Genomic DNA, 23,302 nt, shown 5'->3' with positions numbered 1-23,302 from the left:
TTTTGGCCGACATTCAACAAGCTGCAGCTGTCCCTTGATCATCTGAGGCCATACCCGAGGTGCTTGTATGGCTTCGTAGGGGACCAGGTGGAGGTGCGAGGCTACATAGAGCTGAGGACCACGTTCACAGATGGAGCCGTGGCCCGCACTGAGAAAATCAAGTACCTCGTGGTCAATGCCCCATCCGCCTACAACATACTGTTGGGAAGGTCGACGCTCAACAGGTTGGGAGTTGTACCGTCGACAAGGCACATGAAGTTGAAGTTGCCATCGGTGGAAGGGGTGGTGATCACCATTAAGTCGGACCAGAAGGAGGCTAGGCGCTGCTATGAGAACAGCCTCAAGCAGCAAAGGAGTGTGTGCCATGTTACCTCGACACCACCGCCGGGTGCGGACGAGAGGCGATCGGAGGTGGAGATGGTAAGAGGTACACAAGGTGATGTGGAGATGGAGGAAGCGGTGCCGGGGGGCTCGGGGGTGGCCCAAGAAGAAGCTAAGAAATAAAGCATGGTCGCGCCCCGCGAGTCTGGGATCGCGAGGGCGGTCATCGCCAGTGAAAGGAGGCCCCACCCTGCTGAGGGGTGGGTGGAGACGGAGATCCAGGGAAAGAAGTTCAAGTTGGGAGGGCCGCTCGGCGAGGACACGCGGCGACAGATCGTGGGGGTGATTGAGAGGCATCTGGACGCGTTTGCGTGGTCAGCCTCAAACATGCCAGGTATTGACCCAGACTTTCTCTGTCATCGCCTTGCAATGGACCCTCAGGTCCGACCGGTGCGACAGAGAAGGAGAAAGTTTAATGAGGAAAGGAGGCAGGTGATCCACGAAGAAACCCGCAAGCTCTTGGCCGCAGGGCACATCAGAGAAATCCAGTACCCAGAATGGCTGGCAAATGTGGTACTGGTAAAGAAGTCGAACGGCAAGTGGAGAATGTGCATGGATTTCACCAATTTGAACAAAGCGTGCCCCAAGGACTCCTATTCCCTACCCAGCATAGACGCCCTGGTGGATAGCGCGTCGGGGTGCAAGCTTCTGAGCTTCTTGGACGCATTCTTAGGCTATAACCAGATCAAGATGCATCCGATGGACGAGTGCAAGACCGCGTTCATGACTGAGCGGTCTTGTTACTGTTATAAGGTAATGCCATTCAGGCTGAAGAATGCGGGAGCCACCTATCAAAGGCTGATGGATAGAGTGCTCTCGCCGATGCTGGGAAGGAATGTGCAAGCTTACGTGGACGACATGGTGGTGACTTCACGAGAGAAAGAACAACATGTTGCTGATTTGGAAGAATTATTCACGACTATCGCCAAATACGGGTTGAAGCTCAACCCATAGAAGTGTATTTTCGGCGTAGAAGCTGGGAAGTTCTTAGGCTTCCTCTTGACAGAGCGGGGAATCGTGGCGAACCCCGAGAAGTGCGCGGCGATCATGGCAATGAGGAGCCCAGCGTCGGTGAAGGAGGTGCAGCAGCTCACCGGTCGGCTGGCGGCATTGTCGCGATTCATGTCCGCCGGGGGAGAGAAGGGTCACCCTTACTTCCAATGTCTCAAACGAAACAGCAAGTTCGTTTGGACTAAGGAATGCGAGGAGGCTTTTGTCAAGCTGAAGGAATATCTGGCGAGCCCACCAGTTCTGTCCAAGCCATAGGTGGGCACCCCTCTCCGCTTGTACTTTGCTGTGACGGAGAGAGCGGTAAGTTCGGTGTTGGTCCAAGAGCAGGGCCAAGCTCAGAGACCTATTTACTTCGTGAGTAAGGAGCTGCAAGGCCCTGAGGTACGGTATCAGGCCCTGGAGAAGGCGGCTCTGGCGGTGGTGTTTTCGGCGAGGAGGCTCCGCCACTACTTTCACATCTTCACGGTGGTGGTGATGACCGATCTGCCTATCCAGAAGGTACTGAAGAAGCCAGATGTAGCCGGGAGAATGGTGAAGTGGGTCGTAGAGCTGTCTGAGTTTGATATCAGGTACGAGCCCCGAGGACCGATCAAGGGACAGGTGTTTGCGGACTTCGTCGTCAAGTTGTCATCAGGCGTTACACCTTCGGAGGGTTTCGACTTTCGCTGGGTCTTATCAGTGGTTGGTTCCTCCAATCAGCAAGGGAGTGGCACTGGAGTAATCCTAGAACGCCCAAACGGAGTGCTGATCGAGCATTCGTTGCGTTTCGCCTTCAAGGCTAGCAACAACCAGGCGGAGTACGAAGCCTTGATTGCTGGAATGTTGCTAGCAAGAGAGATGGGAGCAAAGAGTTTGATGGCCAAAAGCGACTCTATGCTGGTCACTGGGCAGGTAACAGGAGAATTCCAGGTCAAAGACCCTCAGATGGCTGCATATCTCGAGTATGTATGCACCCTGAAGACGTCCTTTGCAGAGTTTGAGTTGATCCATGTGCCGAGAGAGCAGAATGCCAGAGCCGACTTACTTGCCGAGCTAGCCAGCTCAGGCAAGGGGGGAAGGCAGAGGACCGTCATCCAGGAGACTTTGAAGGTGCCTCGCGCGTCCGTGACGGACAACCAGGTACTTCAAGTGTACAAGTCAAAGGAGCGTATAGCGGTCGGTCATCGGTCTCTTACTCAAGAAACATTGATAGAACCTAGGGTGAGAGCGCGACCGGTGAGGTCTGACGAGGTGATGGAGGTTTGCGCTGTTGGGAAGGCTGATACGTGGATAACGCCGTACCAGAGGTATCTGGCAGATGGGGTGCTTCCGCTGGACCAGACAGAGGCAAAGAGGGTAAAGAAAAGCTCAAGTAAGTTCACTCTTATTGATGGGGATCTCTTTAGATTTGGGTTCACCCTTCCGGTGTTGGTGTGCGTGCACGGGGAGCAGTGCACGAGAATTATGTCAGAACTCCACGAGGGAGTGTGCGGGAGCCATGTGGGTGGTCGCGCCTTGGCAAGCAGGGTTCTCCGTGCGGGGTACTACTGGCCAACGCTGAAGGAAGATTGTGTGGGGTATGCTCAGCGTTGCAAGCAGTGCTAGCAACACGCGGATTGGCACAAGGCGCCCCCTGAAGAACTGAGGTCATTTCACAGCCCATGGCCGTTCCACACCTGGGGAATTGACATCTTGGGACCCTTCCACTTGGCAGTAAGGCAGATGAAGTTTCTAATCGTCGCCATAGAGTATTTCACAAAGTGGGTAGAGGCAGAGCCGGTCGCGCAGATCACTGCGCACAAGGTTCAACAGTTCGTGTGGAAGAACATTGTGTGCCGTTTCGGAGTGCCCAAGCGCTTGGTTTCCAACAGTGGCACCCAGTTTACGAGTCACCAACTGAAGAACCTGTGTGAAGAGGTGGGGATACAGCAGGTGTTTGCCTCGGTGGAGCACCCTCAAACGAATGGGCAGGTAGAGTCGGCCAACCGAGTACTGCTCAGAGGGCTGAAGAGAAGGTTAGAGAAAGCCAAGGGAACGTGGGCAGAGGAGGTTCCCAGGATCGTGTGGGCCTATCACACCATTCCACAATCTAGCACCCATGAGACACCGTTCAGCCTGGTCTATGGGTCAGACGCTATGATCCCTGTGGAGATACAAGAAAGCTCACCAAGGTTTCTGAACTTCGTTGCTGAGGAGTCCAATGAGGAGAGGAAGGTGAACCTAGACCTCTTGGATGAGGTGCGAGAAGAGGCTAGGATCAGTGCCGAAGCTGTAAAGAGGAGGGTGGAGCGTAGGCACAACTCCAAGGTGAGACCGAGGCAGTTTCAGGAAGGGAACCTGGTGATGAGGAAAGCACATCAACACGAGATGGAGAATAAGTTGTCCCCCAAGTGGACTGGCCCGTTCAGAGTGGTGGAGACGTTGGAGAATGGTGCTTATCGGCTGGAGACTTTGGACGGGGGGGCGATCCCCAGAACGTGGAACGCCACACACTTGAAGTTCTATTTTAGTTGAAAATGTAAAGTAGTCGCGCTTTCACGCTAGTATAAACAGTTTGAACAGTTCAGGGGGCACTCTTTTTCCCAGAAGAGGGTTTTAAGGAGGCCACCCAATAAAAAAAGAAGTTATCAATATAAGAGTTTGCAAAGTTTTAAAGTTAAAATCCTCCTCGCCCCAGGTGCGAGTGCAGGTAATCGGTTAGGCCTTCCTCGCCCCAGGCGCGAGCATGGCAACCGGTTTAAAGTCCTCCTCACCCCAGGTGTGAGTACAGGCAGCTAAGGTTCGGAAAGCCAGGGGTGCTAGTAAGCCCAAGAAGGGAAAGGAAGGATTTCGAGAAACGCCTTTACCCAAGTGGCATAGCATCAATATTGGCACAGTAGAACTCTTAGTCAAAACCCTTCTCACCCCAGGAGCGAGAAGGTGGAAGTACGGCCCGATGTGTTAAAGGTCGATGACCTTGGGGGTAGGCAAGAGGGGTTACCGAGAAACACTCTTCTCCCCAAAACAGGGCATCATCCTTGACCGATCGGTGTGGGAGTCCTCTATGCACTTAGCGTTGGAGCGACAAGCAATATAGGGAGATACAAGGTAAAAGCAGAGGCGCGATGACTGATGAGTGGGTAGCTGTAGCAATTTGATCGGTTATCGGTGGTTAGAGCATTCTTTAAGAAGTCTTAGACAAGTTCCTGCGCGACAGGCCTAAGCAAGCGAAGCCACGCCAAATCAGTTATCAAGTGCCGTTAGTTGTGATCGAAGTCAGAAGTAAGAGAAGTCAAGAACAACGAAGATTTGTGCCAAGTTCAAGCAGGATAGCAGTTAATCGTGCATGGCAAGAGATAAAAACTAAGAGATACACAGCAGAAAAAAAAACAGTAAGAGGAAAGTGGCATTTTATATATGCAATAAGAGTTTTTACATTCAAAGTTTATGTACAAGAAGGTAAAGACAAAACAGCAAACGATTAAGGGCAAACGATCTGGCCATCCACCACCTCGAAGTCGATGGCGAACTGAGAGCAGTCAGCGTCTGGGAAGACACACTTAACTTGCTCGAGGGCCAAGTCAATACCCTCAGCAAAGGTGTCAGCAGCCTCTTCCCAAAGCTTGGTCTTCTCAGCCTCGAGCTCAACCTTGTCGGTCTCGAGCACGACCTTCTCGGTGACAAGGGTGGCGATGGTGGACTCGGCTTCTTTAAGCTTGGACCCTTGATCATTGGCACGCCTTTCATTCGCTGCAAGAGCCTCCGCCAGATTTGAGATATGTTGGCACAAGAAGGCATTCTCAGCTTCAAGTTGGATGGCCCTGCCCGTGGTCTTCGCCATATCGGCGACAGCGTCCCCCATTAACATCTCCGTCTTGATGGTTTCTTGAACTTGCAGGGCGCGCCCTCTCTTGGCTTCCTCCACCATACCCCTCAGCATGTCGTCGGTGCTCTGTAGGGCCTCATAGTTGCTTTGAAGCGACTCCTTCTGGTTTATCAGCTCGCCCATCTTGCCCTCCAGCTTCTCGATACGGCGATGCTGGGTGGAGAATTCCAAAGAAAGCACCAGTTGACAGGCCAGGTGAAGGTCCACCTCGCTCCCACTCCATTTGACTAGCTCGCGGTTCTGGAGCAGTTGCCTGGTCAGCTGGATGACCCTAGTGAGCCCATCGGTGCTGGAACCCGAGGCTCGGTGGGAACTCTCACTACCACCCTCGGTCGTGGCGGCAGAGGCTTGAGGGCGTGGTGAGCTCGAAGGGTGAGAGGTTCCCTCCGAGCGAGTAGCCCCGCTCCCAGCAGTTTGAGACGGCAAGGTGAGTGGTTGGCTGGCTGGGGGCGGGGAAGGAAGGGGGGCTGAAGAAGGAAGAGGGGCTGGAGAGGGAGGGTGTGTAGGAGAAACCAGTATGGGGGAGGCATCGCCCTCAGCGCCCTCGGCCCCCCTCCTCCTTCGTTGAACTAGAGGAGACCCCGAGCTTTCCTCCTCGATGGATACGACGGTGGTGGGAGCCTTCACAAACCGTTTCCTCTTTTTCTCACCCCTGGTCTCGGGGCCTTCAGCTGGCGCGACCGAGATGGGGGAGGCAGAGATAGGCTCGGAGGTGGCCTCAGTTCCCGTGGACGACCCGACAGCTCGTCGACACTTGGCAAGCGCGATCAGCTTTTGTCGTCGTTCTTTGTTGGAAGTCATATATGCACCAGTTAAACAAAGCAAAGGGTTAGTACACAAAGAAGCCAAGAAAGCAAGCAAGGTGCAGAAAGTGTGAAAACAACACAGGAAGTTAAGCGCGAGAATGCATGCTCAGAGAAATAGCAAGTTGAAGGGAAGAAGAGAATGCGAACCAATGTATTTCTTAAGCATCTCTGCGTCGAACTCATGCTTGATGAGAGTGGAGGAACCGAACTTAGCACCCAAGCTCGAGAGCAGGCCACACAGCTCGCGCTCGTAGGGTGCCATGGCCTCCAAGCCTCTGGGTTTTTTGAACCCTACCTTGGGGACCCAATAGAGTGGGAAGCCCTCAAGTAGGGTCGGGCTGTGCTCGTTGGAGGTGATCATGTAAAACCTACCCTTCCAGTCCTTGAAGGATTGCTGGTATAGGCCCAAGATCACCCTCCCTGACACGTCGTTCAGACTTACCCATGACCTATCGCCGGGGTTCTTGGCCTCGAAGAAGTGGAGGAAGACGTTGGTCCAAGCGTTCAGATGGAGTTGATAGGGAGCCACGTTCAGCTCGATGAGGAGATCCTTCTCGAAGAAGGTGAAAGGAATTCATAGGCGCAACCTCTTGAAGATGGCAGAGTAGATGAAGGTGAAGGGCACCCCATTGGTGGCCCTATCATCCACGCATATTGGCATGCCTCGAGGGGCGATGCACACGCCCAGGTGTGAGTCGTCCTCCCTGTCAAGGGCGCACGTGGGCTCGTCTGCGTCGCTGCTCAGCAGGTTGGTGAGATGGTCGTCGGGGAGTTGGGTAGATGTCTCGGCGAGAAAGTGGAGGGGAGCCCACTGGTACATCTGCGCGTAGTCGTGTTGAAGAGGCGTCACTCGGGGGTGCGCACTCGCCGAGGGGGGCGCACTCGTCGAAGGCGATGGCGGTGCACTTGCGGAAGGCTGTGCACCAGAAGATGAAGCAAGACGTGCGGTGGTTTTTGTGCGAGCCATTGCTCAGTAACTACAATGGAGAAAAAAAAGAAGAAGTGAGGGACCAATGAAAAACATGGTTCAGCGAAAAACAAGAGGAAGGTGAGGAGAACGAAAATGCTATGGTTTAAAGGGAGTGGGAGAAGCGAGAGTGACGAAGAAGAAGTGAAAACACAGAAAAACCAGAAGAAACCCTGGTACAGTGCAGAGAAAGGAAAAACAGCCCACAGTGTATGCACAGTGCAGTTATTGGATGATGCAATCGGTAGAAAGTAGTCAAATATGCCATAGATAAAGAAAAGGGGTACCTTTTGTTGATCGCAAGCGGTTTCTGGAAGCTTGAGGTTGGGGAAGACGAATCGCAGAGAGGAAGTTCGAGAGTTTCAGAGAAGAAGTGTTGGAGAAGGTGATGGAACAGTGGAGGCGCGTAAGTTTTGAATATGAGAAGTGCAAACAACGTTTCATGCTAACCGTTGATGCGTACACGTGTCGCAAGATTAAGGAAGGAAGGCGTAACGTCACTTAAAACACAGCACGTGATGTGGCACGTGACGTGGCATCACTTGCCACGTGGCCAATGAGGACGATCACTTAGCCTCTTCGCTGAAAACAAGTATACAGCTCGAGACTGGGGGCTTGTGATCCGGTCGGTCATCGGTAGTCGGTGACGTCAGCAACAGATAGCCACGTGGACCGTTCTTAGGGGAACACGTGGGCCAGGGAAGCAGATGTGTGTTTGAGAGAGTCACCCAGGGGGGTGATCGGTCGTCACGGGATGGCGGTCAGAGAGGATGCGCGATCAGCGCCTAGATAAGCGCCTAGAAGCCGAGGGCGTGGCGCTATGGTGCACCGATCGGTCATCTGGTGTGAGCGATGGTCATCGGGTTTTCGTGTTACGCGCAGTTAAGCTGGAAACGAAGGACGCTTCCCAGCGAGAGCGTTGCATACTGATTCGATCGGTGGTCGGTTGGCGGTGACGTCAGCAGTAGATAGCCACGTGGACCGTTCTTAGTGGCACGCGTGGGCCAGGGAAGCTGATGTGTGGTGTGTCGTTGAGAGGGTTACCCGGGGGTGATCGGTGTTAAGGGGGTGGTCGGTTGTCAGAAGGAATGCGCGATCATCGTTTAGATGAGACGATCGGTCGTCGCGCCACGCACAGGCAAGCTAGGAGCGAGAGGCAATTCCCAGCGAGAGTGTTGCGTATGAGTCTTGTACGGCAGAGTAGTGGAAGAAGGAGAAGATCAGGTGCTTCATAGTACTGCGCACGAGAGTGGCCTAAGGGAGCTAGCAGCCAGTCGGTGGTTGGTGCTCTCTTAACCCATAACGTGCATGGAGCAAAGCAGAGGTGATCGTTCACACAATAGGTGACGCCTGGTACATGCGCTTAAGCCAAGCCACACCTAGTACTCACGCTGAGGTTGCACGAGACACCTAGTGAAAGAAACACGCTAAGTTACTTCGTACACGAATAACTTAGGCACGCAAACAGAGTATATAAAGGCATTCCACGCTCAAACAAAGGGAGGTAAGATTTCATTAGTACAACTTACCCGTTAACACAGAGAAAGAGAGAGAGAGAGAATCACAGAGTGCACAAGAGTCTCCCAGAGATTCATCGTACTTAGTTCTTTGGTGGTTTTGTGTGGCTGACTTGAGCGTCGGAGTGCAATCGGCCGCTAGAGGCGCCGTTTGTTGTGTTTCGCAGGCACGCTTGGGGTTCTTTGCGGAAGGCACAAGTTTGACGTAGTGAGTTCTTTGACAATTAAGTCCCCGGCAAGATCACATACGAACCTTGTGTGGCAGAGTATCAGAGAAAGGAGAAGTTAACTGTTTAGTAGTGTCGTGCACGAGAGTGGCCTAAGAGAGCTAGTAAGCCAGTCGGTGATTGGTGCTCTCTTAACCCATAACGTGCATGACGCAAAGCAGAGGTGATCGTTCACACAGTAGGTGATGCCTGGTGCATGCGCTTAGCCAAGCCACACTTGGTACTCGCACTGAGGTTGCACGAGACACCTAGTGAAAGAAACGCGCTAAGTTACTTCATACACGAATAACTTAGGCGCGCAACAGAGTATATAAAGGCATTTCGCGCTCATGCAGAGGGAGATAAGATTCATTCTTGCAAGTTACTAGTTTACACAGAGAGAGAGAGAGAATCACAGAGTGCACACGAGTCTCGCTGAGATTCTTAGTTCTGTAGTTCTTTGGTGGTTTTGCAAAGGCCGACTTGAGCATCGGAGTGCAATCGGCCACTAGAGGCGCCGTTTGTTGTGTTTCGCAGGTTTGCTTGAAGTTCTTGTGGAGTGCTTGGAGCGTTCTTGCGGAAGACAGAGTTTGACGTGGCGAATCCTTCGACGTTCGAATCACCTGCAAGATCAGATAGTATCTAAGCAACGATTCACTGAAGGGTCCTGGTAGCATTCCCTTAGTGAAGGCGTGCACATTCATGGCCTCATCTGTGGGTTTCAGCCTTACCACCTAGACTCCAAACCTGTTCAAGAACTCTTTCAAGGACTCTCCCTGATACTGCTTTATGTCAAAGACATCATAAGAGATTCGAGGGGGAGCCATGTTGATAAGATATTATTCTCTGAACAGCGTTGCAAATTGGTTGAAGGTAGTGATGTGTCCATCAGGGAGACTGACGAACCATTCCAACGTTGTGCCTGTCAATGTGCTCATCAGCAGCTTGCAGTACACAGCCTCAGATCCTATTGTGAGCATCATCTGGGTGTGGAACATTGTAAGGTGGGCCTCTGGGTCCTCTACACCCGTGAAGGTGACCTTCAGGCCTAGAGACGTGGTTGGTAACGCAATATCCATAATCGCCTGAGAGGACGGCATGGGGCGTGCCCTGGATGGTATGGGTGGGGCATGCTCATCCACTGCACTCTCCCCTGCCTGTTGCAAATCCCTGCGTAGTTCCTCATTGGTCCTGCGCAACTCTTCATTGTCTCCCTGTGATGCGGCAATTTCAACCCTAGACGCTGCTACCGCCTCTTGGAGGGCGCGCATGGTCTTCATGAGTTGCTACATGGTGACGTTGTCGCCTCCAGAGGGCGCAACACCTGGGGGCACAGCAGATCCTTGCCTCGTACTCCTCATATCGTTGGTAAAAACTCTTAATCAAGATTGTGAGTGGGACCTTGTTGACTCGAACGGCAGTCCCTGGCCCTCCTATCTCCGCCTGAGAATCGAACTTCCTTGATCGAAGAATCTCTCACCTACAAAGACAAAGGGCGCCTTGACGGCCGTTTGCACTCCAACACTCAAATTAGTATTAGGGCAAAGAAACACCAAGTGTATAAAGTAGTTTCAGTCTTAGAAATTGTGTACCTTACTAGGGCTCTTAGCACCCTTTATATAGGTTGAAACTAGGGTTTACCTATGTTCTGTTACCCATATCTATGGTTCCTTGGGGAATGTCCCTGCGCTGCTATTTACACAATCTTAGCGTAATCTAGCACACAAGACTTCCCTTAACTGGAGTGCAACGACTGACAGAATGGCCACCTGGGTACCAACTTGTGCACCAAATCTCTAGGGCCATCTGTTTTGTGGGTGCCCCAAGTATTCAAGTGTCATGCATGCAGCTTCCCTTGGAAACCCTGACCCTAATGGTCCTCAGCGCCTCCAAGGACTGTTTACTCGTGTCGCGCCTGAATGCGCTATACACTCCACCTGCATGGATCCCTCGTGTCTTAGGGTTTCCTCTCATATCTGATGTTTTAACTGGTAACTAGTGTAATTCTGGGGCCAACCTTACGTGGCCAATCATAGCTGCTCAAACCACCGACGTCCGATCTCTCCCTTTGTTGACGAGGTTCGATGTCGATCCCTGTTCCTGCCGGTTGACCGAAAAGTTCTTCGTGCGTAGTTGCGACTCGTGTAACAAGGACACCTTCGTCTTGGTTCCAGATCTTCACCCTACTCCGCCGTGAGTACCTGAAACAGAGAGAACAAAGGGCGCCCTTGCGGCCGTTTGCACTCCGACGATCAAGTCAGCAAGCAGAAAACACAAAACACCTTCGTATCAGAGCACCATAACTGAATGCTCTGAAGGCGCGTAACTGAATTGTAACTAACTTCTCTCTCTCTCCAATCACTCGTGCGTACAGTGAGTAAGCGAGCAAATGATTAGAGTGTGTGTAAAATGTGTAAAGCGTACCTTACTAAGCTTTCAGAGAAGCTTATATACCTTGGGTTTCAGTGCTTACTGCCACGTGGCCTTTCTGACTTAATCGCAACTCCACGTGGAAGGCCTTACGACACTGTAACCCAACTTAGGGAAATCCCAGCGTGTAAGCCTTCCTTCCTCGAAGTGCATCTGGTGCAAGGGGTGACTACCTGGGTGCCAACTCATGCGCCCCAGCCTCTAGTCACTCGCCCTGCGAGTGTATCAGCCTTCCTCTCGTACCATGCACATGGATTACCCCTGGGTGTGGCCCTCTCCCGGGTCCTATCTATCCCAGGGATTCTCCAGAGGTGGCGTGGGTACTTCACAAGTCAGGTTACTCCCTACTGGTACTGGGGATATGGCCTTGAAGCCACCTTTCTCCTCTCTTGATTACTGTTCTGTGGTACCGGGGCCCGAGGCCTCCTCGCCCGTACTGTGGCCTCTTATTGTGTCGTCCCCTCCACGGTCTTCCCTACCCGTGGGTATCGGGGGATGGCAGTATCGACGCCTGAATCTGGTGACGCCCACACATGGCGACACCCACACCTGGCGATGCCCACACCTAGCGATGCTCAAAGCGGTCAACTCTGACTTTCCTCCTTGGAACCCCCCTTGGTGGGTCCCGCCATATGTTTGACTTTGACTTTGACTTAGGTCAACGCCTGGGGACGGATCAGTACAATCCCTAACGTCGATATCCGAAGACATGTCGGTAATATATATATATATATATATATATATATATATATTATCGACAAGAAGCAATAAAATTAAATTGGTTTACTTCAAGAATTGTCCAACTTTTACAGAATAATAAAAAAGTAACTTTCAATATTCATATCTGATCCGGTCGGTCATCGGTGGTTGATGACGTCAGCAGAAGATAATCACGTGGGCCACCCGTAGGGTGACGCGTGGACCGGGTGACAGAGAGATCAGGGAGCAGATCATCCAAAGAGGTGATCGGTGGTCAGTAGCCAAGTGGCCACCGACAGATCAGTCGGCAGAGAAGTCAGGGGACAGATCACCCAGAACGGTGATCGGTGGTCAGTAACCAAGCGGTCACCGACAGATCAGTTCCCAGATGAACACCTGGGGGCAGAACGCGAGAAGCAGTAGGGCACCGATTAGTCATCGAGTGCATGGTCGTCGGGGTCTCATGTCACACGCAGTTAAGCTGGGACTGAGGTTCCCAGCGAGAGCGTTACGCACGAACCTCGCATGAACATATCTCAGAGAATTGTGCATGAGGGTGGCATGAGGGAGCTAGCGAGTCGGTCAGTGATTGGCGACTCCCTCAACCCGTTACGTGCATGACATCGTGAAGGGGGAATCGTCAACGCCAGAGAGCAATGCTTGGTGAGTGTGCCTAGACCAGCCACACCTGGCGTTCTCCTGAGAGTATGCGATTTACCCAGATAAAAGGAATGCGCTAAGTTACTCCGCAAGGGAATAACTTAGGCACACAGAGAGAAGTGCTAGAGCCCCTCAAGTAGTGACACGTGTGTGGTTAGTTGCATGCCTCCACGTGTCATCATCCGAGAGGGGCGCGGTCCAGACAAAGGTGCACTCCATACCGCTATAGGTACAGACAAGCGCAGACACGCGCAGACACTCCCGTTCTACTGATTCTGGAGGTACGTTGCCACAGAAAAGCACAACAGGGTTCTGACACATGACAGAGAGGCATAACAGAATTCTGTTAGGCGCAGATACAGAGGGAGGCATAAAAGAGAATCAGGGGGAGATTGAGGAGAGAGTTTTTTACACACGCTGTTTTTACACACATTATTTTCTCTAGTGATTTTGTGATCTAACTTGAGCGTTGGAGCGCCACCGGCCGCAGAGGCGCCACTGTGTCTTTTTCAGGTTCTCAGAGAGGCTATCTGTGGAGCGGACTTGGAGGGCACGTGGTGTCAAGCTGGTGAGGAAGATCGTGACGAGGCAACGCTCTTGCGCTAAGTCAACAGGCAGGATCATTTGGCGCCCACCGTGGGGCACGTATAAAACGTGATTCCCAACCATAGTTTGTGTTGGTGGTGCTTCGAGTGTTTTCTGTTCAGCTGCTCGCTATCTCAGTCGACTCCTGGAGTTTTCACCGTTTGTTTGGAGTTCTTTGAGCTGCTGAGTTTGCTGAGGAAGGATGAGGACAACGCGCTCCAGTTCAGTTGCGCCATCAATCGACGAAGATGTTGTGTCCATGATGCAAGTGATGGACATGATGAGGACGCTACAGGAGAACGTGGCTGCATCGCGTTCTGAGCAGGAAAGGATGCACGAGGCGCTGGTGGCCTCGCAGGCAAGGAACGAAGAGCTCAACAGGATCAACGAAGAGCTGCGAAAGGCCCTTCAGGAGCGGGAGGAGCGTGCGGCAGGGGACAGATCTGCGCCCCCATCCCCACCACGCAGCTTTCCTATGCCATTTTCCCAAGAGATCATGGACTCAGTAGTCCCGGCTAGCACTGTGGCAGTGAAAGCGTCTTTCACTGGGGTAGAGGACCCTGAAGCCCATCTCACGGCGTTTCATACTCAGATGATGCTCTCAGGGGGCTCAGACGCGGTGTATTGTAAGGTGTTCATGAGCACCTTGAGTGGAACGGCGTTGGACTGGTTCGTCAGTATACCCACTGGCCATATTACCACGTTCCAACAGTTTTCCAAGATGTTTGTTGAGCGGTACATAGTGAACAAGGCGCCACCTCTGGTGTCTTACCACTTGTTTGATATAAGGCAGTACCAAGGGGAGTCCTTGAAGGATTTCCTGAACAGGTTCGGGGCTCGGATAGTCCGTTTGCCAGGAAAGGACGAGGAGATGTTCGTGCACGCCTTCAAAAAGGGCGTATTGCCTGGGCCCTTTAGTGAGTCGCCCATTAGGAGCCACCCCGCCACGTTCGCCGAAATCCGGCGACATGCTATGGCTCACATCGCCGCCGAGAGCGAAGTCACCGAGAAGAGAGGAAATGTGGCTCCCGCTAAACCGCGCACCCAAGCAAGGGTACAACCTCAGAGGGTAATGGAGGCGGCGGCGGGAAAGAGGGATCAAAGGGCGCGTCACCCTTACGACCCTAAGAAAAATAAAAGCAAGGGACCAGGGCGCCCCAGGGAGAGTAATCGCCCCCCCAGGTATGAGTTTGTGATGGGTTTGGCTGATTTGATCGCCATCCCAAACATAGCTGCCAGGATCAAAGTGCCTGAGAAAACGACGGAGAAGATCTTGGGGGCAAAACCAGACGCATGGTGCGAGTTCCACAAGAGTTTTGGCCACTCTGTCAATTCGTGTTTGGCTTTGGGGCACCAGCTCGCCGAGCTGGTCAAATGTGGTTTCCTGAAGGATTACTTGCTAGAGAAGCAAGCGGACCAAGCATCAGGGTCTCAACCAGCGAGCAGCGGAGGGCAACAGCACGAGGTGCCTATCCACGGCGAGATCCACACCATAGCTGGCGGATTCTCCGGCGGGGGGTGCACAGCATCGCAACGAAAGAGGTATGCGAGGTCGATAATGTCGGTAGAAGTCTTTGAAGATCACTCGCCTGATGTGGACATCACGTTCACCAAGGAGGACCGCAGGGACGTGGTGCCTCACGACAACGACCCTATTGTGATCTCGCTTGTCACGGCGGGAAGGACCGTCCACCGGGTGCTGGTTGACCAAGGAAGCTCAGTAGACGTGATGTTTTAGCCAACCTTTGAGAAGTTGCAGTTGTCCCCTGATCAGCTAAGACCATATGGGGGCTGCTTGTACGGTTTTGTCGGCGACCAAGTAGAGGTGAGGGGGTATATCGAGCTAAGGACGACCTTCACTGACGGTTTGGCCTCACGAACGGAGAAGGTCAGGTACCTCGTTATAAACGCCCCATCAGCATACAACATACTGCTGGGGAGGCCAACGCTCAACAGAATAGGAGCTGTGCCTTCGACAAGGCACATGAAGGTCAAGCTGCCATCTATGGAGGGTATGATCATCACTATTTGCTCCGACCAGAAGGAGGCAAAGAAGTGTTATGAAAATAGCCTTAAGAACAAGAGGTCCGTATGCCACGTAACCATGACGCCTCCCCCTGGCATGGAGCCGGAGCGCGAACACCGACGAGCTTCGGATGCGGCATTAGAGGTGGTCACTGAGGACGACGTGCCAATGGGGAATGTAGAGGCGAGGTCGGAGAGGAACTGCTCAGAGACCGCCAGAGAAACCGATATCGCGAGGGCGCTGATCGCCAGCGAGAGGAAGCCTCAGCCGGTAGAGGAATGGCTCGAGAAGGAGATCAGTGGTAAGGTGTTTAAGTTGGGAAGAACCCTGGATAGCAAGACGCAAGACCAGATCGCCGAAGTAATTAGTAGACACTTGGATGCGTTTGCGTGTGCTGCTTCTGATATGCCGGGGATCGACCCCGATTTCTTGTGCCATCGTTTGGCAATGGACCCCCAAGTCAGACCCATCCGCCAAAGAAGAAAAAAATTCAATTAGGAGAAGAGACAGGCGATCAAAGAAGAGACACGAAAACTACTTGCAGCGGGCCACATCAGGGAAATCCAATATCCAGAATGGCTCGCCAACGTCGTCCTGGTCAAGAAGAGCAGCAGAAAATGGCGGATGTGCGTTCACTTTACAGACTTGAACAAGGCCTGCCCGAAGGACTCTTACCCTTTGCCAAGCATTGACGCCCTGGTAGACAGTGCATCAGGGTGCAAGCTGCTCAGCTTCCTGGATGCCTTCTCGGGGTACAACCAAATCAAAATGCACCCCATGGACGAAGAGAAGACCGCTTTCATGACGGAAAGGTCATGTTATTGCTACAGGGTGATGCCCTTCGGGTTGAAGAATGCAGGGGCCACGTACCAAAGGCTAATGGACAAGGTGATCGCGCCCATGCTCGGAAGGAATGTACAGGCATACGTCGACGACATGGTCGTGACGTCCCTGGAGAAAGACAAGCACGTCGCAGACTTGGAAGAGCTGTTCACCACAATAGCCAGGTACAAGCTAAAACTGAATCCTGAAAAGTGCGTTTTTGGTGTAGAAGCAGGGAATTTTCTGGGGTTTCTTCTGTCAGAGAGGGGAATTGAGGCTAACCCCGAGAATTGCGCCGCCATTTTGACAATGAAGAGCCCCGCCAATGTGAAGGAGGTGCAGCAACTCACGGGGCGGATGGCCGCTCTGTCTCGATTCGTGTCGGCAAGCGGAGAGAAGGGCCACCCATACTTCCAATGTTTGAAGAGAAACAACAGATTTGTTTGGACAAAGGAGTGTGAGGAGGCCTTCGTAAAGCTCAAGGAATATTTGGCGAGCCCTCCAGTTCTGTGCAAGCCCCAAGACATAACACCCCTCAGGCTGTACTTTGCATAACTGAGAGGGCGATCAGCGCAGTGCTAGTGCAGGATCAGGACCAGACCCAAAGGCCTATATATTTCGTTAGCAAGGTGTTGCAAGGCCCGGAGGTAAGGTACCAGGCCCTGGAAAAGGCAACATTAGCGGTTGTATTCTCGGCGAGGAGATTGCGCCATTACTTCCAGGACTTCACGGTACTGGTGATGACTGATCTGCCGATCCAAAAGGTTTTGAAGAAGCCCGATGTGGCTGGAAGGATGGTGAAGTGGGCGGTCGAGCTTTCGGAGTTCGACATCAAGTATGAACCCTGGGGATCAATCAAAGGGCAAGTCTTCGCCGATTTCGTGGTCGAATTGTCCTCCGAGGTGGCACCAAACGTCGAGGGTGACTTTCGCTGGGTACTCTCTGTTGATGGGTTGTCCAACCAGCTGGGCAACGGGGCTGGGGTTATCTTGGAAGGGCCCAACGGAGTGTTGATAGAGCAGTCATTGAGGTTCGCTTTCAAAGCAAGCAACAACCAAGCAGAATATGAGGCTTTGATCGCTGGAATCTTGCTGGCCAAGGAAATGGGGGCGAGAGTGCTGATGGCCAAGAGCGACTCGCTGTTGGTCACGGGACAGGTAACTGGCGAGTTCCAAGCCAAGGACCCGCAGATGGCAGCCTACTTGGAGTACGTGCAGGAGCTAAGAAGATCTTTGGCTTCGTTTGAAGTGGTGCACGTGCCAAGAGAACAGAATGCCCGAGCTGACTTGCTAGCCAAGCTCGCCAGTTCGGGCAAGGGGGGTAGGCAGAGGACTGTCATTCAAGAAACTTTGAAAGCGCCTCGAGCATTCGTGGCAGACCACCAAGTTCTCCACGTTTGTAGATCAATGGGGAAGACCGGCGAGAAGTCATAGGTCCCTAACGCAGGAAACTCTGAGGGCGCCGAGGGTCAGAGCGCGCCCAGCAGAAGAAGGGGGAAGACCGATGCAGATTTGCGCTGTCCACGAGCCAGACACGTGGATAACGCCTTACCAACGTTATTTAGCGGATGGTGTGCTTCCAGTGGACTCAGCTGAGGCCAGAAAAATAAAGAAGAGCTCCAACAAGTTTACCCTTATTGACGGCGAGCTGTACAAGTTTGGATTCACGCACCCTCTTCTTGTATGCATACATGGAGAGAAGTGCACGAGGATTATGGCTGAGCTCCATGAGGGAATTTGCGGGAGCCACATTGGAGGTCGATCGCTGGCGACAAGGACTATCCGTGCGGGCTATTACTGGCCCACGATGAGGGAAGATTGCAAGAGATACGCCCAGCGTTGCAAGCAATGCCAGCAGCACGCCGATTGGCACAAGGCGCCCCAGAAGAGCTGAAGTCGATTTACAGCCCCTGGCCGTTCCATACTTGGGGAATTGACATTCTGGGACCCTTCCCATTGGCGATCAGGCAGATGAAGTACTTGGTGGTGGCAATCGAATACTTCACCAAGTGGATCGAAGCGGAGCCAGTGGCCCAGATCACCGCACACAAGGTCGAGAGCTTTGTATGGAAGAACATAGTGTGCCGGTTTGGTGTGCCTAAACGCTTGGTGTCAGACAATGGAACTCAGTTTGCAAGTCACCTCTTGAAAAAGCTGTGCGAAGAGGTGGGGATACAACAGGTGTTTGCATCTGTCGAGCACCCACAGACGAATGGCCAAGTGGAGTCTGCCAATCGGGTGCTGCTGAGAGGTTTAAAGAGAAGATTAGAGAAAGCTAAGGGATCGTGGGCTGAGGAGGTACCCCGCATAGTTTGGGCATACCATACCACTGAGCAGTCTGGAACCCACGAGACCCCCTTTAGTCTGGTTTACGGATGTGATGCGATGATTCCAGTCGAAATCCAGGAAAGCTCGCCGAGATTCCAGAACTTCGTGGCGGAAGATTCGAACGAAGAAAGAAGAATGAATCTGGATTTGCTGGATGAGGTCAGGGAGGAGGCGAGAGTGAAAGCCGAAGCGGTAAAGAGAAGAGTTGAGCGAAGGTACAACTCTAAGGTAACGTCAAGGCAGTTTAGAAGCGGCGACCTGGTGATGAGGAAGGCCCATCAGTATGAGATGCAGAACAGGTTATCGCCCAAGTGGACGGGACCGTTCAGAATAACCGAGGCGCTCGGGAATGGCGCCTACCGCTTGGAGACGTTAGAAGGAGGGGCGATTCCTCGCACTTGGAACGCAACACATCTCAAGTCGTATTACAATTAAAGCCTTGTAAGTAAAGACGAATATGAAGAGATTCGAATAGTTTCTGTAAAAACAATTTCAAGGGGGCACTCTTTTTTCCCTAAGGAGGGTTTTTAATGAGGCCACCCAATAAAGAAGAGTTTTTCAAAGTTTAAAGCTTCTATGTTTGCATGCTTACGGCTTCGAGAGTTTTAGGAAAAAGGCCTTATTATTCGTATGTGATCTAGGGCAACAGTAAAATCGTATTGCATGCTCTCAGTTAAAAGTTTAAAAGTCCCCATCGCTCTTCGGCGATCGGCGGCACAGTTAAAGTTTTAAAGTCCTCATCGTCTTTCGGCGATCGGAGGCACCAGCAATGATTAAAGACCTCAACGCCCTCGCGCGTCTTGAGGCGAGAAAGAGATAAAGTCCTCCTCGACTTTGTGCGAGTGCAGGCGAGAACAGATTAAAAGTCCTCAGTGCATCCAGGGAAGAGGAGATGTAACCCCTGGGCAAAGTAGAGGCACCAGATAAAGTCCTCCTCGACTTTGTGCGAGTGCAGGCGAGATCAGATTAAAAGACCTCTCTGCACCAGCAGATAGAGGCAAGATTAAAAGTCCTCAGTGCGTCCAGGGAAGAGGAGATGTAACCTCTGGGCAAAGTAGAGGCACCAGATAAAGTCCTCCTCGACTTTGTGCGAGTGCAGGCGAGATCAGATTAAAAGACCTCTCTGCACCAACAGATAGAGGCAAGATTAAAAAGTCCTCAGTGCATCCAGGGAAGAGGAGATGTAAACCCTGGGCAAAGTAGAGGCACCAGATAAAGTCCTTCTCGCCGTTGAGCGAGTTCAGGCAAAATGAGCTGAAAGGTCAGGGGTGTTTGTGACCTTAGATGGTGGGAAGGGAAGGAAAGTGCCTTTCCCCCTTTAAGTGAAACGTCAACGTTGACCCAGTAAAACTAGATCATTGTTCTGAAACTCGGGGAGGTAGAGAAGGATCCGAAAGGTGCCTCTATCCCCAGATGAAGGAACAATGATCAGGTCAGGAAAAGAAGAAAGGTAACGTCGCCAAAACCTTATGGCGTGAAAGTTGAGACAGTGAAGGGGTTGTGCGGCGAGTACCAGATCAGAAGAGTTCCGGGCGATGACAGAAGTAGGGGGGACTTCACTTGGCAGATCAGGTAAACTGTATTTTAATACTAGTTTGAGTCAAAACCTGCTGCCTAGTAAGTGATTTCATGTTAAGGTTTGTTGCCTTAAGTTCACAAGTTTCATTGAACGTCATCGCCGAAGAGTTGATAGTTGCTCAAGTTTACTTTGAGTTAACAGTTTTCCAAGTTTGTTATAAGGCTAAACAATTCGCTCGAGTTAAAAGCAGTACATGGAGGGTCAAGTTCAAGTATTGTTGAGTTCACGCAGTTGAGCGAGTTTCACCGAACAAGGTATCACCTCTGACGATCGATGTCCTCTACGCACTTAGCGCTAGAGCGACAGAGAAGCAAAGTGAAGTACGAAGACTGATTAGTTGTCGGTGGGTACACTGCCCGAAGAACGACGACTGATGAGTTGTCGGAGGAAACTTTTCCAAACAAATTCTCACACAACAAGCTGAGGCAGACAGACTACGCCTAGTCAGTCATCTAGTACAAAGCTATGCATAAGAACTGTTAAGTATAAAGCTAAGGGAGTAGCTAGTCGTGATCAAGTAAAGGCCAAGATCAAAGAGTACCAGATCGCGCTAAACCTAAGTTAGTTAACAGTTAGTCGTGTGCAAAGAGGAAGACAAAGCTTAAGAAAATGTGAAGAGAAAGGTATGCGGCTGAAACTAGTATATATTATGCAACAAAGTTTATACAAGTTCCCAGTGCAACAAATGGTGCAAAGGTGTAAAATTACAAAAAGAGGAAGAACTCAAGGAGGAGGGATGAGTTTTCCATCTACCACTTCGTGATAGATGCTGAACTGGGAGAGGTCCAGATCCGGAAGAACGCATTTGATCTGCTCGAGGGCCAGCTCGAACCCATCGGCAAGGGCTTCAGCGCCCACGCCCAAAGGTCAACTTTCTCCACTTCGAGCTTTTGCTTGGAGGCCTCTGCAGCATTCTTCTCGGCGGTAAGGGAAGCAATGGAAGAAGCAGCTTCTTCCAATTGGCCCTTTGCCTCAGACAGCTTGCTCACCACCTCCTCAAGCTTCTTCTCCCCAGTAGTGGCTGTTTCCCTGGCAGACTCGAGATCCCTCGCCAGTTGTGAGTTCAGTTTGCGTAGGGAGGAAGTCTCGGCCTCCAGGTGGGTCACCTTGCCCCGGAACTCGCAGTCCAAGACATTGATGGCTTGCCCCATCAAGATCTCAGTCTTGATAGTCTCTTGGACCTGCGCTAGGTACTCTCCCTTGGCTTTCTCCACCATACCCCTCATCAGCTCCACAGATCCTTGGGCAGCCTCAAAGTCACTTTGCAGTGACTCCTTGTCATGCTCAAGCTCCTTAATCCTTTTCTCCATGATTAGCTGCTTGCGGTGCTGGGTGGAGAACTCCAGGGAAAGCACTATCTACTTCTCCAGATGCATGTCCACCTCCTCCCCATTCCACTCGATGAGCTCCCGGCTGCGAATGAGCTGTCGAACCAGAGCGATGACCCGGCTGAAGTTCTCATTGGTTGCTCCAGAGCCGCTTGGTCGAGAGCTGGCCCCCCCACCTTCAGCGGTAGCGGCGGAGGTTGGCAGTGGTGGTGGCGACACGAGAGGTCCCGGGAGATCCCCCGAGCGAGCAGAATCGCCCCCAGCAGGTGGAGTGGATTGACCAAGTGGTTGGCCTGCTGGGGAAGGAGATGGCGATCGGGGAGTTGGGGATGGCAGTTGTTGGGGAGAGGGAAAGCACGATGGCACTGGGGCAGGTTGAATAGAGGGGGGCGAGGGTGAACCTTCCTCTACCTCCACTACCTCAATCTCCCCAGGCTGAAGAGATGAGGACCCCCCAACAGCTGGAAGCTTCCTCTTGCGGTGAACGAGAGGAGAGCCAGAGCTCTCCTCTTCAGTTGAAGGAGCGGGAGCAGCAGCAGCAGCAGATGAAGGAAAGGCCTTCACCAGCTTCCTTCTTTTCCTTCCTGGCTCGGGGCCTTCAGCTGGCGCGACCGAGAGAGGAGGGGCAGCAAAGCTTTCCTCCTTTCCTTCCCTGACATCGTATCTACATCGAAGGGAAAAGAGAAGAGTTAGATGGCATGGTTATACAAGTGAGTCAAAATGTATGCAAGCAAGCATGAGGATATGCAAGTACCCTAAGAGGTGAAAGAGGAAGAGCCTACCTATGTATTTTTTCAAAGCCAGCACATCAAACTCATGCCAGCACATCAAACTCATGTTTGATGAGAAGGGCAGAATTGTACTTGGCCCCCAGGAACAGCCCACATAGCTCGCGCTCGTAGGGGGCCATGGCTTCAAGATCCCGGGGTTTCTTGAACTCAACCCCAAGAACCCAGTAGAGGGGGTACCCCTCGGGCAAAGTTGGACTTTGTGGGGTGGCAGATATCATGTAGAACCTGCCTTTCCAATCTTTGAAGGATTGCTGATACAAGCCCAAGAGCACCCGTCCAGCAACCCCATTCAGACTAACCCAGGACCTGTCCCCAGGGTTCTTCGCCTCGAAGAAGTAGAGGAACACATCCACGGAGGCGTTATGCCCGAAGTAATTGCAGAGAATTTCAAATGCTCGGATGAAAGCCCAGGCATTTGGATGGAGTTGGCAGGGTGCGACGTTCAGCTCCATCATCACCTCCTTCTCGAAAAAGGTGAAGGGCAGGCGCAACTTCAACCTCTTGAAGACGGCGGAGTAGACGAAGGTGAAGGGCACCCCATTGGTGGCCCTATCGTCCGCGCAGATGGGCATCCCACGAGGAGGAATGCAGACGCGGATGTTGAAGTCATTTTCCCGATCAATGGCACAAGAGGGCTCATCCGGGTCGCTGCTCAGGAGGGATTTTAGGTGCCCCTGCGGCAATAAGGTAGAGGTTTCGGCGAGCAACGCCAGGGGAGCCCAGTCATAGACCCTGGCGTTGTCATGGTAGGAGGTGGCAACGGGTGGTGGCGGAGCTGGAGCACTTGCGGAAGGCTATGCACCAGAAGACGAGGCCATGATTCGAGCGGTTTGTTTCAAGCGAGCCATTGATAGATAGCTGCAGTGGAGGAAAAGTGAAAAGTCAGAATGAATGGAAGGTGAGGGAATGATGAATAGTTCGGTGAAAAACAGAGGAGGGGAAGGAGAAAGAAAGGTCCAGGTGGGAAGAGGGAGAAGCACAGAGCGGAGTGAAGAATGCGAAAACCCTAGCGTGGGTCGAGAAGAGGAAAAACGGAGAAGACGAATGCAATCGATGAAAAGAACCAAAATGGACCAAGAAAGAAGAAAAACCATACCTTAGAATGATCGCGAAAGTTCTGAAGGTAGAAAGCCGGAAGAAAGGTGGAAGCGCAGAGAGAGGATTCGCAGAGAGTTTGGGAGTTGATTGAAGAAGATGAAGAAACAGTAAAGGCGCGCGCCTATTTGAAAGAAGGGAAGCGCTAGCGACACTCCACGCTGACCGTTGATGCGCCCACGTGTCGCGAGATTAAGGGAGGTAGTCGTAACGTTAAAGGGCAGCACG

The 23,302-nt window shown here is 52.2% G+C and overlaps 1 protein-coding gene across 1 annotated transcript; it reads left to right on the top strand.

The window, feature by feature from the left end:
* Nucleotides 1-2,229: 2,229 nt before the first annotated feature.
* LOC137838587 (uncharacterized) lies at nt 2,230-2,976 on the top strand. The gene has a single exon (XM_068647832.2). The coding sequence runs from the start codon at nt 2,230-2,232 to the stop codon at nt 2,974-2,976; it is 747 nt and encodes a 248-aa protein (XP_068503933.2).
* Nucleotides 2,977-23,302: the final 20,326 nt, after the last annotated feature.

The sequence above is a fragment of the Phaseolus vulgaris genome, chromosome 11 (assembly GCF_051622355.1).
Source record: "Phaseolus vulgaris cultivar YP4 chromosome 11, ASM5162235v1, whole genome shotgun sequence".
Classification (NCBI taxonomy): domain Eukaryota; kingdom Viridiplantae; phylum Streptophyta; class Magnoliopsida; order Fabales; family Fabaceae; genus Phaseolus; species Phaseolus vulgaris.
Note: the sequence above shows the minus strand (reverse complement) of the source record. Positions and strands in the feature narration are given on the sequence as shown.

Coding starts and splice junctions, on each gene's coding strand:
- LOC137838587 (XM_068647832.2), top strand. CDS start 2,230: ATGGGAGCAAAGAGTTTGATGGCCAAAAGCGACTCTATGCTGGTCACT.